Genomic DNA, 14,142 nt, shown 5'->3' with positions numbered 1-14,142 from the left:
TGTAATTAATAAAAAATATCTTACATCGTAAAAAAACATATTTGTAGTACATCAAGATGCATAGGTAGTAAAGTAACCTATAACTACCAGTTTTGTAATAAATTTTAAAATTTCAAAACTATATCTTATCATTATATAATGTTAGTGTAGTGTATTTGTAATATATATATATATATATATATATAGATGCCTATTTATACATGATTGGATTTCCATCAACAAATCAATGCATTGAAATTACAAACTAATTTTTATTAAAAAAATATATATAGAAGCTACTTTATTTGGCTTCTAAGCTTGGTTTATAGCATTGAGCATGCAGGAATACCACATGATAACCCACAAATGTTAATTGAGTAAAAATAGTTCAATATGTTGTGAATTAGGTATTTTGTAATGTATTGTAATATAGTACTTGTATTGTATTTATAATGTATTTATATCGTATCTATATTTTATAACAAAAGTAATGGTTTTAAGAAAACTTTTTTAAAACTAATTGACATCCAACACATCATACCAATTTAATACTTGTAAAAAAAAAAAAAAATAAAAAAAAAAACTAGTCTCGCACAAAGTAGTTTCACTTTTTCGATGACACTCTAAACCATTTCATGAATACTTAAATAAAGTGGTCCTTAAAAAACAATGAAATAAGTGATTTTTTTTTGTGATGGGGTCGATCTGCTCTCTCATCTTGGTTATACTCCCTCCTTTAGTGCCTGCTTACAGCCATGTGCCACAAACAGATACAAGTACCCCAGCAATTTAAACATTAAGCAAATATCCTAAATCAAATTTCCTTTGATTTCAATTTATTAAAAGACACAACAAATGTTATTGGAATCCAAACATCCAATGATTCTTTTGTTTTCAATGCTCCTGTATGACAATTTCATCCTCTGCCTCGACTTATTGCTAACCAAATTATTGTCCCAAGAAAACTGGACAAATGTAATACATTTGCTCCCCCCAATGGTTTACATACAAGAGAATCAGGACACCACCCGAAATTCAACTTGCATTTTACAATAACCAACAGAAAGAGAGAAAAAATGTGAAGAGCGCATAACTCAAGTCCAATTTATTGCTCCTTGGTAGAAAAGGGAATGGTTGAACGGGTATGAAAAAACTTAGGCTAATTGTAATGATTGGTTACCTTTCTATGGCTCCTAGATCATTTCTTAGTTGAGGTATATTTCCTGTAATGCTTCTCTAAGCAGATTTTGACACTTCATGGATGGCATTAGCCAAATATGAGACATTTCCAGTTGTAATACCTGCCATACTGTACACATTTTTTCACGTGTTAGCTAAGAATTCAATTCACAGAAAGAGAACAAAAATACAAGCACAAAAGAAATACTTCAATGCAGGAAACTTTACCTGATGCGACCATTGCGAGTCATGTAGATATGAAATTCATTTGTCATTCGATCAACCTGTTCAGGTGTCAAACCACTGTAGCAGAACATGCCAATCTGTTTGCAAGAATCAGCAAGGTCTGTAAGCATTTGAAGAAATGTGGAAAGGAAAATAAATGAGTAAAACAAATAAATTTGACAAATTCTACAATACCTGGTTAGTAATGTGCTCCCAAGACAGGGGGGACCCCAACTTCTCTAGGTTTTCTCGTAAAGCAGTTCGCATTCCAATAATGCGATCTGCCATAACCTGGAGGCATGTTAATAACATGAAGATGTAAAAGTCATTAACAAAAGAGGTACACACCAGAACAAAAGAAATAAAAAAAAAACCCTGCATATATCTATGACTTATAAGAACTCTTTCCCACAAATGTAGTTTGGAATCCTTGGGCTCCTACAAAGGTGAATTTCTATGTTTAGCAAGCTACATGTGAAGGCTTTTGACGATTGATCAGCCCAAAAGGAAAGGACGGATAATGACAACTAGATGCTTTATGGGTAAAGATTAAAAATTAGTTGATCACATGCTCCTTCATTGCCCTAAATCAACTATCCTAAGACAGTGGATTTATTATTATTATTATTATTTTCTGTTTGGAGTGGCTTCAAAGCTGCATTCTATATTCATGATTATTCAATTTTTAAGCATTCAAAAAAAAGAAAAAAAAGGGAAACAAGAAGAAACAGGTGCAAACTCGAAGATAGATCAAATCCTTCCCAAGATCAAACTTAGATACCATATAAAATTTGCCCTTATGATTCCTCAACTTTTAAGCATTCATAAAAGACGGTGAAAAGTGGCAAGTAGATCAAATTGTTGCCAAAATCAACTAAGACGCCAATATAAATTGATGTACAAAGTCTGAAAAGTAGTATTCGCCTATCTGACAAGGACATAAATAAAGTTCAAGAAAGAACACAGGAATAGTAAATTACCTTAACTTCCTTGAGCCATAATTTCTTCAATTCTGGATCACCAAGAATAGTTGACACAATGAGAGCACCTTGAACAGGTGGATTACTGTACATGGGTCTAGCAATCTGCTGCAACTGACTCTTGACAGCCACTGCTTGCTTTTCATCTTCACAGAGCAGACTGAAATTGTAGAGAAAGGCGTCATTGGAATATAAGAGAGTCTATTTCTGTTCACATTTACTCCATCCGAGGGGGAAAAAAAAGCTTGCAGCAACAGCCAAATCAAGCATTTTGGCCATTGACTATAAGGTTTAAATCTGGGGCCTAATGATTAATGGACTAACATAAGGCATCAATTTTAGAATGTTAGATTTCACCATATACCTTGAATACTGAAAATTGTTGCATGCCAAACTTCAGATAAGAAGGATCAAAGTCCTCAAGTTATGACTTTTCACACTATTGGCCTGCACTCTACATGCACCATATATGCATTTGATTGTGCTTAAGAACCCTATGATTCAAATCCTAGGATCAAATCTAAAATGTTCAACTTATGATTAAAAGACAGAAGCCTTATTCTTAGAGAAACGATCCCTGAAGGTTGGCCCACACTATGCAAATGGTGCAACAATCTTGTAATGGGTCTTTATGTATTATAAAAATAACATAAATTCAGCCACACAAAAACATTACTGCAGATATCTAACAGAAAAGTCTATCTGATATGAAAAACAGATCCTGATATACAGGTAAACTAAAATAGAAACATAAGAAGCCCCCTTATGAAAATAAGACTTGAAAAGACAGACGGAAAAAATCTCACAATCAGTGCAAAGATCGTATACTGACAACTACCTTAGGCATCCCACTCTCTGGCCATAGAGTCCCATGTTTTTTGCATACGATTGGGCAATGCCAATTAGATGACCATCCTCAAGGAAAATCTTGATGGACTTGGCATCCCTCTCTGGGTCACCACTAGCAAAACCTTGATATGCCATGTCAAAGAAGGCAAAATGACCTTTGACCTGAAAATGATCATAATGTATTAAAACATGGAAAGTCAGTACAGAGAACTGAAAAAAAAAAACATCTTCTATGTCTACCTTGAACTGGTATGAGATCTCTTTCCATTGTTCCTCTGAAGGATCCACTCCAGTAGGGTTATGAGCACAAGCATGAAGTAGAAAGAATGATCCATTTGGAGCATTCTGTCGAAAATAAATAAATAAATAAAGGAAAATAATATGCTTTAGGAAACATGGAAAACAGAAGTTTAAACAGTATGAGACAAATAAATCACAGATCACAATGAGTCCGGCCTAAGTACCTTTACATCATCCATCAGTGATGCAAAATCTAAACCCTTTGTCTCTGGATGATAGTAATGGAAAGTCCTTTGAGGGACCTGGGCATCTCTCCAGATGTTATGATGGCTGTTGAAATCTCATGTTAGGCACCTCAGACAACAACTCAACAAATAAGAATATCCACTATCATTCTGATTTTCTAACTAAATCTGCACAAGGAATACCAGAGGCAAAAATGAAGAAATAAAAAGAAACAAATAAGAAGAGTACTCACTTAGCCCAGGTTGGGACTGGTATATAAATTTGGGAGTCAGGCCGAAAACGCTTTTGGAAGTCTGCGAAAAGTCGGCAAGCACCAGTTCCAGAGAGAGCCTGCACTGCTGCAATCCGCTTATCTTTGATGAATTCAGAGTTCTCTCCATATGCCAACTTCAGTGTTTCTTCGACCATGTTCACACTTCCTCCCATGGGAAGATATTCCCTGGAAGAAAAAAGGCAAAAAGAAAAATGCATACAATGCTTCATCAGTCTAAAAACAAAGAAACAACAAATGAATTAGATATGTCACAGCTAAAATATTTTACTTGGTGCAGCTTCTACCATTTAACTGACAAAAAAAATCAAGGAACAACAAGTTTCTTTTGAGAAGAAATATGGAGATAAACCAGAGATAACAAAGAAACAATCATCCTAACCGTGACTGACATGACACGTTGGTTTTTCCTTTCAATGAAATTAAAAGCACCTTCTATTGATTTTCAAGAATACCCTTGCTACCTTAATTGATATGGAGACCCTCAATACAATTGCTAAATTACAGTTTTGGGAAGGAAGGAAAAGAAGGGGGAAAAAAAGTAAAGAAAATGGGTACAAACTATAAGAAAAATTTGACAAAAGCTTGATTCTTTTCAAGAGGCACCCTTATCTTCCCAAAACCAAAAATGAAACCAAGACCCTTTACCAACATGGTTAAAGCCTCATCCCATATCAAACCTAGGTTCATGAAATATTCATTTCTATTGATATTCTGACATCATTGGATCATATCATCACATTTCCTTATGAAAGCCCTAAAATACAAATTCAAAATGCTACCAGCTACTTGAAGAATTTTCAATTATCATATACTTCCTAACAAAATCTCAAACCTATGTCAACAAAATTATACCACCAAGGATAATTGAGTAATTACCATCCCCTGCCCAAAGCTGTAAATTAGAACTACAGAAACTCAACATTTACCATAGATATAATAAGTCTTCCCAATTCCATATCTCACCACACACTAAACATATAACCATCAAACAAACTTACAAGGAAGCATGGTTTCAGGATTTCTTCTCTTCCTTTTTATTCTTTTTTTTTTTCTTTGTATCATTTTTAATCTTATAAACAAGTGTCCATTTCTTTAAATGAAAATTTGAAAATTTCCAAGAAATAAAAGATTGATGCAAATGGCCCAGTTTAGTGCTATAAGATTTTTCCCTTCTTTTTTTTTCCCTTCTCAAAAAAGGTTGAACGAGACACAATAAATTTTCACCCTATCATATAATTTCTCCCATGCAAAAAGTTCTCCACTGATTATTTTCCATGGAAACAAATGGAACCCAAAGAATCCAAAATCCAATGGCTAAAGTGAAAATATACCTCAAATAACCAACAATATCATGGTTTCAAAAGTAGGGAATAGAATAGTAGCAAATGGAATCATTGTTGAGTGGAGGATAAAGATGCGATCTTGAGAGAACCACCACAAAAGTTGCAATTGGTAAAGTAAATGCGTCAGGCATACATGTTTATCTAAATGCTGACAACTTATAATTAATCAAAAGATAACTTTTAATCATTATGCTTGAAGTTATAATCTAATGGTTTAAGTTGAGAAGAACAAAGCGCACTCACATGTTTAATTTCCCGGCGATCCTTCGCTCTGCTTCTCTAACGCATTCAAGAACAACAGGCTTCCCATTATCATCGCGGTAGGCACCCTTTGACAAGACCAAAAGCCCCCATCAATTCATGCACGCATTAAAAAATGTATGTACAGTTAATCAAGGTTATAGTTACCCTTTTTGCTTGCTGAGAAAGTGAGGTAAAGGAAAATTATTTGCCAATCTAGTCCACTTATTCATTGCTTCTAAAATAAACAAACAAGAATATGAAACGCTCACGCTTAGTCGAGAAAGGCTTCAGCTTTCTGGATTTCCTAATTTCTTTTCTTTTCCCCCAGTTTCTCAGCAACCGAACGCAGAAGCTAAAAGTTTAAAAATTTCTCCTCTGATCTCATCTTTCCCTCTGGTTTCCCAGCAACCAAACACAAGGTGAAGGTAAAATCAGAACCATTTTAAAAATTCATCTATTCCCCTTCTCGTCCTCTAGAAAATATAAGGGAAAAAAAAAACTGTCTTTCACAGCCTCAGGGAAAGAAGAAGAAGCTCTTTACTTAAACCAAAGCTGATCAAAACAACTACTTGTCTCAGTCGAAATCCTCCATCTCTTCTAAAGCCCAAAACAACAATAAAAAGAGACAAAATTTCCAAACTGTCCCTCCTTTTCCCTCCATTTCCATAGCAAAGGAAAAAAAAAACCAAACACAGAAACAGAAGAGGTTGACAAAAACCCCAAACTCTTTCTTCAGGGAAAGAAGAAACACAAAAAGCTATTGAAATCCATAGAGGAAGGCATAAAGAACTTACAACTCCAACATTGACTTTATCAGGACTGGGATCGGCCAAGAAAGCTTCAGTAACACCAAGGATCGGATCTTTGGCAGCGGGCTCCACGCTCCCCCACCACGAAGACATCGATCGAAGTCCAAACCCCGACCTCATCATCATCCTTCTGGAAATTCCCGTTCTAAACGCCATGGACAGAGCTGGTGTAGACCTCTACGACTCTGAGCCAAGAAACAAAGAGACACTAGAAAGTCGCGAGTTTAATTTAATCGCCTCGCCTCGGCCTCGCCGCTTATCAAATTTGTTGCAACAACCTTGAAAGGCGTGTTATTCGAGACTCGAGAGCGATATCTCTCCTTTTATTTGACCTCCGAAAAACCCCATATTACCATTTTGCCCCTTCTAAATTACAAAGCGACTATCTAGTCTTCGAGAAAACCATTTCTTTTTTAGGTATGTGAGTGAGACATTTCTAAAAATTACTTTTCAATTTGATTAAAAAAAACCTTTATTTAATATATTAATTACTTTCCCCTTTTCATCATGTTCTCTAACCTACGATGTGATTGATAAGAAACCAGAAGTACTGATGATTGCAAGTCAACTTAGTAAATAAAAATTTCAAATATAAAAAGTCAAAAGACAAAGTAATTCAGCGGCAAAGGAGAGAAAGGTGGGGTTTATTTTTTGGTATATTTATTTTTTATTTTTTAATTTAATGATTAAATTAAACTTATAATTGAATTTAGTTATATTAATTAATATAAGATGCTTTTAGTTGAATATAAAAAATTAAATATTTGGCTGTAAACAAGAATAAATGCATTTTTTATCTCTTTGTCATTTCATAAAGAAAAAGTGTCTTTGACTAATAGAAGTACGCCTAGCTAAGCTGTAGTAGATAGTGTTTGGTCGATCGGCATATTGAAGATAGGCACTCCAAAATGGGATGGGGTCACTTTCTAAGCTTCAATTACTTTAATAATGCTGAAAATTAGTACCCCTATGATCTCCAAATTAGATTTTTTTGCATGGATCGAGCACTAGACGCCCAAGTGTTCCAAACAACAACATCCATTCCATTCTATTCCATTTTGTTGGATAATTAAAGTCAGTTAGGGTTTGTTGATAGTACTTTAAAATTTTGTTGATAGAACTTGAATATAAAACTTAATTTGGTGTCACATACATAGTTTAAATATAAAACTTAAAATAACTTGAATTGCCAAACTTATAGCAAGTCAAATTTTAGTATATAAGTACTATATATTAAGGTCGAGATTTCCTTTGGATAATTTTTTTTAACTATTTTCCTAAGAAAATTGACTGAAATAGAAAATCAAAAGATCTAGACAATTTTAATTTTACTTCAATTTGTATACCACATATTAAGATATCAATTTTAATTTATAAACATATTTTCAAATTAAAACTTTGAGGGTGAATTTCATCCACTGCAATAAATACAAGTTTTATTTATTTATTTATTTTTGACTTTTTAGTGTCACAACACATGGTGGCAGTTTCCAATTTTGTTTTATGTTTGGGAGAGACAAAATGAAATTTAGATTTTGATTGGATGTCCAAAGCAGTGAGATATTGAAAATGATGCATAGTTTAACTTGGAAAGTATACCAAGTTATTTTACATAAACTTTGTTCAATTAATTGTAGATTAAACTCCCCAAATAATTTTGTAGACTCTTCATTTTATCCCCATAGCACATGTCCGCTCATTTCGTACCTTATAGTAGTTCATTTGTAGCTGATTACTGCTCAATAGCTTGCTTTCTTTAAACCATCTTGGAGACTTTGGTTGAGGGTTTTGTCTAATTTCTCATTGTGACTTTAACCGTTCTTCGAGTTTAGGTTATATTTTACTTGGGTGCAATTTAGGTTAAATTTCACTTAGTTCGCCTTATATCATCTAGGTCACCTTTTAGATATATCTTACTTATTGCATGTTCTTGATTCTTTTTATTATTTGTTCATTATTTATTTATTTTTTTGTTTATTTATTTTAGGAAATTGTTTGTGGTTAATGATTTTAATTCTCTTTTAAGTTGTATGAAATAATATTTGTTCTTCTCAAATATGCATGTGATGGACTTTATCTTTTATTTTTTAATTTTTAAATTTTTAAATTTTATTTTAATGGCATAATTCTGTTTTTGGATTTTCAATTACATCATTCTTACTTTAGTTTTAATTATATTTTTGCAAGAGATCATGGATCGTACACGGACTGAATCTGAGCACTCCTAAGGGTTGAATTTTTAATAAGGAAATACCGTGGCTGTATGAGAGGTTCTGGGGGATAGAATCACAGACTTCACAGAGAAGGCAGCCATGCATTCCATATTGGCAGCCACACTTTCCATACTGAAGAGGATCACGCCTAGAATTAAAAAAGTAGGGCACCAGAGAAAGGGGCCGGCAAGTGTTCTGATTTTCTCGCACCGTTCATAAAGGAGAGGGGCAGCCGTACCATGGGGATTCGATGTACATGCTGCATGCTGCCAAAGAACAGGAAGACTGCCAATCGGTCTTAGAGAGGAAGGGGGGCTGACCATGCATTCTAGAGCAAGGAAGAAAATCAGAGAGCAAAAGAGAAGAAGAGTAGAACAGAAGAGATGGTTCACGGGTTTTTTATGCTAGTTTTGGGAGTAGGAGCAGCAAGCCCGAAGCCCAGCACACCTTGCTGTAGAGGAGACTTTGAGGTATGGCTGTTATGTGTTTCCCGCTTATTTCACCTTTCATGCTTCTCCCACCTCTTTTCCTATGATTTTTGCATTGCTTGTTGGGTTTTTATGGAAGGTTATTGTTGCCTTAGGTTATGTTTGGTTCCCGGAAAATTTGAGGGAAAATGCGAGGGAAAGAAAATACAAAGGAAAAGTAGAAGGAAAGAAAAAGTGAAGGAAAATAAAAAAATAGATTAAAAATTGATAAATTATTTTTTTTGTTACTTCAAACTCATTTTATTTATTTTAACTCATCAATATAAAGATTAAATAATTTAAAAATACATAAGTTTTTAATTAGTTTTAATTATATTTGATTTTCTTTGATATTTTTCACAGGACAATCAAATATGAGAAAATCATTTTCCTTAACATTTTTTTTTCTTTCCTTTGTACTTTCCGAGAACCAAACATAGCCTTAATCTTTCTTTTCCCTGGTTCCATTCAAGAGATATTTGTATGTGCTTCGGTTCGCTGTTTCTTATTTGAGGAGCTTGTTGGATTTTGTGCTTTTCTTTCGAGACCATGTCCATGAACTAACCTACTGATTATTAAACCCTGGATAAAATAATGAAATGGGTTATGCATAATCGGTGAATGTTTTATGCCCCGCTCCTTTTCCTTGTCTTTTCCTCTTTCCCTATATTCCACTGTTCCCGGTTCCTTGGAGAAAGTTTGAGATGTCATTATTGGGAGGTTTGCTCTTGGCGAGTATTAAGGCTAATCCTGTTATGGATATCTGCATAAAGCGACAACACTAGAAGGATGGAAGACCAGTGTAGTTACGTAGTATGTGCTCAAGATTGCGGGTTTTGAAGTATGTGCGGCTGCACTGCTGGGGATATTGACAAAGGGCATAATACCTTTGAGAATGGAAATCTAAAAGTTTCAGACTTTGGATGAGCTCCTTTGCGGAACCTAACTGCCAAGATGATTGGTTTCAAATAACTAAAAGGCACACACCAGGAGCTTCAAGTTCAGAATCTTCACCAATGCCATCTCCCATGGCCCCTTCCTCCATTCCTTACCTTTCTTCATTCAAGCGCTAGTTTCTGGAAAGTACCCGAGCCATAACGTGTTCCCTTCTGTGCTAAAATCATGCACTTTGATAAAAAAACTTGAGTTTCGGTGGTGCACAGAATTTTCGATTCCGAGATGATTGGTGGAATTCCTGAACAAAGGAGATATTGTGGGAGATGGTAACATATGTTTTCCAGCCTGGTTATAGACTGTTAAATGCGAAGTACAGTCAAAATCTGATCCCAGATGACGGGTAGTAGCGGGATGGCAAAGCTGGTGACAATTCAACATTGACTCCTTCCACGGACACAAATAACTTTCACCAAGAAAGACCTCCCCACGTGCATGTGATCCATGCATGCGCGGCCTTCCAAAGCCTTTCCAAAGCCTTCCGTCGAAATCCTTCTCCATCAAATCCAAATCCCAAGCATCCAAGCCCTTTTCAACGAAACAATAGCTGAACTTGAAGTTGAACTGAGCCGCCCTGGAAAGCTAATTGTTGCTGATGCTGGAGGAAAGTTATGCTTGGAAGCAAGTGGCGCCAAGGTTGATTCAATTGATGGATTGTCTTCAAGCAGCCAAGGCTTGGTGAAGGAAAGTATTTTGGTGGCTATGAGAGATCAATCCTGTTTGGCTGGTGTAGAGAAACTAATGACCACAGAGTTGTCATTCTTATTAATAAGCTTATGAAGGTACGGATTCTGATTGCAAGGGCCGTTTATTGTTCGGGTATACTCCAGTTCACTCAGTTTCCATTGTTGGAGAGCCGAGATTATCTGACACAAGCTTTTACTCGATACCCATTTGATGGTGGACTTGTCCATGGTCATTTGATGTTCATCTTCGTAGCAAATTAACAAGTATTGTGAGTGTTTAGCTAGGTTGGCAATTCCGGACAAAATTCCTAAGTATGCCCTAACTCGGCTTTCCTATTCCTATTCAGACTACTTGACTTTGAAGACTAAGACTTTGCTAAGAGGCCGAGGTATGTAGTCGAGTGTATGGTGATTGGATGTGAATCAACCCGGTTTTTTAATCTTTAAATGTGTTAGAAAGTTGGGAAAAATGGTTTTTGGTGCAAGATTTTCATTCCTCTGTTTCTGGATCGATCCAGGTGTAGGGGTGGATCTATCCAACTAATGTTTTTTTGATCAAATCTCAGCCATTAGATTAAGGGCTTCTTTTTACACTTTAAAAACCAATCTTCTCTCATTTTCTGGGTAGAGAGACCGCTGAAAACGTGGGGAGAGCAGCCACACTCCAAGTGTTCTTCATTTTCTCATTTTTGCTTTCCTAATTTGGGGTTTTTGATTACAAAGAAAATCCACTTCTCTTAATGTTTTCCAAACTGGTTTTTAATGGATTTTCTTGAGCAACAAATGGGTTGATTCCTTCCTTCCTTCATATCTCAATCTCTCATTCTATTTGGGTTTGTGCAAAAACCCATTTTCTTCTTGTGTGGATTCAAGAAGAGGCCGAGATTGAGCTTGGTGCGGACTCCAAGTGTGCTCCAAAAGGAGAAGCTGAAAATGAAGGTACTAGTCAAGTATTCCGGGAAGGATTGGTTGGCTTGAGCTAGGTAAAACCTTGTACTCAGTTTTTATTCTTCATAGTGGAGTTTTCAATCGGTGATAGGCCTGTGGTTTTTTATCTCTTCGGAGGTTTTCCACGTTAAAAATCCGATGTTCATTGTCTCTTTCTCTCACTCTATATTTTGATTCATTTTTTAGGAGTGTTGAAGCATTTGCATGTGGTTTGCATTTATAAATTGTTGGGAAAGCGTTGATGCATACATTATTACTTGTGGATGTTTTGCTTTGTTGAAAAGTTATTGGAAGAAAAATTTCTTGACATTAAGATAATCTAAGGTTAGGTAATCTTTGTTGGGAGAATTTTTAAATTGTTCTATAACACCTATTCACCCCCCTCTAGGTGTAGTTCATTATTGAGATTCACATTTTCAAGTATAATAATTCAATTAAAAAAAAGCAAGAAAAAATAACACTATTTTGCCGTAATAGTAGGTTATAAAGGTATAAAATTTACATAGCTTTATGTATGTTTTGCAATAATATATAAGATAATACCTTCAAAAATTTATCATCTTTATATGGTTCTACATAGTTTAGAATTGTGTATAAAAATAAATTAAGAATAAAAGATTGTTCACAAATTTCATAATATTAACAAAAATAATTAAACAATGGAAATAATTCAATAATTGTATAGTTTTTGGTTATAATAAATAATAACCTTAGCATAATTATTGGCTATTGTGTTTATTTTCTTGTTTGATTAACTTGTAGTTATGAATATTTTTCTTTCCATGTATATGACTTTAGACCATAAATTTTCTATGTGAAACATTTTCTAGATGACTTTTGGCCAAGAGAGACTATAAAATTAACTTTTTTATATAGCTTCTAGATAACATATAAAATAATAATTTCTCTATAATTTTTAGTTATAAGATATAATATTAGGCTATGAAAGTATTTTACATAATTTTGAGGTTGTAAGGATATGCAAAATATTTTTTGGTAGAGTTTCAAACTATAACAATATATCAATTATTTTTCATGTAGTTTTAGGCTACCAAAATAATTATTATATCCTTCTAGTTATAAGAATATTAAAAAGATATATAAATATAATAAAATAGTTTCTCTACTTATCTTTTGATTATGAAATATAATATATATATATATATATATATATATATATATATATATATATATATATATATATATATATATATATATATATATATATTTTACATAGCTTCTATGAGAAATCATATTTTATATTATCATAAGAATGAAAGAATAATTTTTCAAGACTTCCGTCTATAAATAATTTGATCATAACAAAATATAAAAAATGATGGCATTTTCACATACTTCTAGTTATATGAAATTTACAAAATTATATTTACAAAATTATAAAAAATTGTTAATTAACAATTTTGTTTTCTATGGCTTCTGGTTATAATAAAATATACATTAAACCCTTTGGCTAATGCAAAAAATATTATTATTTTTTATTTTCATAACTTCTAATTGTAAATAATAACAATGACATAGTTTTTGAGTATGCATAATTTTTGTTTATGACAAAGTATTTTTCAAATAACTTTTGTCTATATAAGTGTTAATATTTATTCGTTTTTTTAATGGTTTTTCATAAATAATTACAATTGAGTAAGTAAAAATATAAAATGATTGACAAATTATAACAACTATAGAAAAATAAAAGTTATATTGTGACCAACATTTTTGTGAAATTTGATGTAAAAGTCTAAGTCTTCTCGACTCTAAAAAAACAAACCAACAAAAAGTCTTACTTTTCTTCATTTGAATCAGTAGGGAGTTTAGAATATGGAGAATTAATTGTTCTATTATAGAGGATATCATAAGAGATAATTGAAAAGCAAATATCCTTGATCAAAGGATCTTGTTGCAAAAAATAACAAAATCTATATCAACTATCTACTTAACACATGTATAATATTAATATTTCAAAGTTAATTTTTGGTCAATTGGTAGAACAAGTCTTTATCATTATTAACATGATGAATTTAAAATTAATCGGTGAATTAATTTTGTATCATTATCAACAAATCTGATTTAATATTTATTACTTTACAATTAATTGGTAAAAAAATTTTAGATCATTATTAATATCAATTTAATTTAATATTTATTAGCTTTACAACTAATTGGTAATAGAAATCCTTTCATTTTAATTAATATCAATTCATGAAAACTAACCACTCATAAAATAAAATCATGATTCACAGTAGATCAATTTTACAAAATAAATTTCATCAATGGTACATAAGGGTCTCCAAAAAGCCCACGGCCCGTGGCCCGCTTTAGGCCCGGCCCGGCCCGACGGGCTAAAGCCCGGCCCGAGCCCGTTTTTGGGCGGGCCCGGCCGCGGGCCTAAGTTTAGGCCCGGCCCGGCCCTTTAAAAAAAAATTACAAAAATAAAAATTAATATACTGTATTTTTATATACATATAACTAAGTCCATTAATAAACATAAAAAG

General features: G+C 33.5%; 1 protein-coding gene across 1 annotated transcript; it reads right to left on the bottom strand.

Moving 5' to 3' along the window:
• Positions 1-779: 779 nt before the first annotated feature.
• LOC117925803 (aspartate aminotransferase, mitochondrial) lies at positions 780-6,636 on the bottom strand. The gene is made up of 10 exons (XM_034844886.1): positions 6,353-6,636; positions 5,559-5,644; positions 3,931-4,137; positions 3,677-3,782; positions 3,453-3,557; positions 3,202-3,374; positions 2,364-2,523; positions 1,579-1,674; positions 1,387-1,481; positions 780-1,288 (listed from the first exon to the last, which is right to left on the bottom strand). The coding sequence occupies exons 1-10, from the start codon at positions 6,521-6,523 to the stop codon at positions 1,216-1,218; spliced, it is 1,272 nt and encodes a 423-aa protein (XP_034700777.1). The 5' UTR covers positions 6,524-6,636; the 3' UTR covers positions 780-1,215.
• Between the last annotated feature and the right edge of the window lie 7,506 nt (positions 6,637-14,142).

This window comes from Vitis riparia, chromosome 12 (genome assembly GCF_004353265.1).
Source record: "Vitis riparia cultivar Riparia Gloire de Montpellier isolate 1030 chromosome 12, EGFV_Vit.rip_1.0, whole genome shotgun sequence".
Taxonomy (NCBI): domain Eukaryota; kingdom Viridiplantae; phylum Streptophyta; class Magnoliopsida; order Vitales; family Vitaceae; genus Vitis; species Vitis riparia.
The sequence above is the reverse complement of the archived record's forward strand: the minus strand, read 5'-3'. Positions and strand labels throughout refer to the sequence as shown.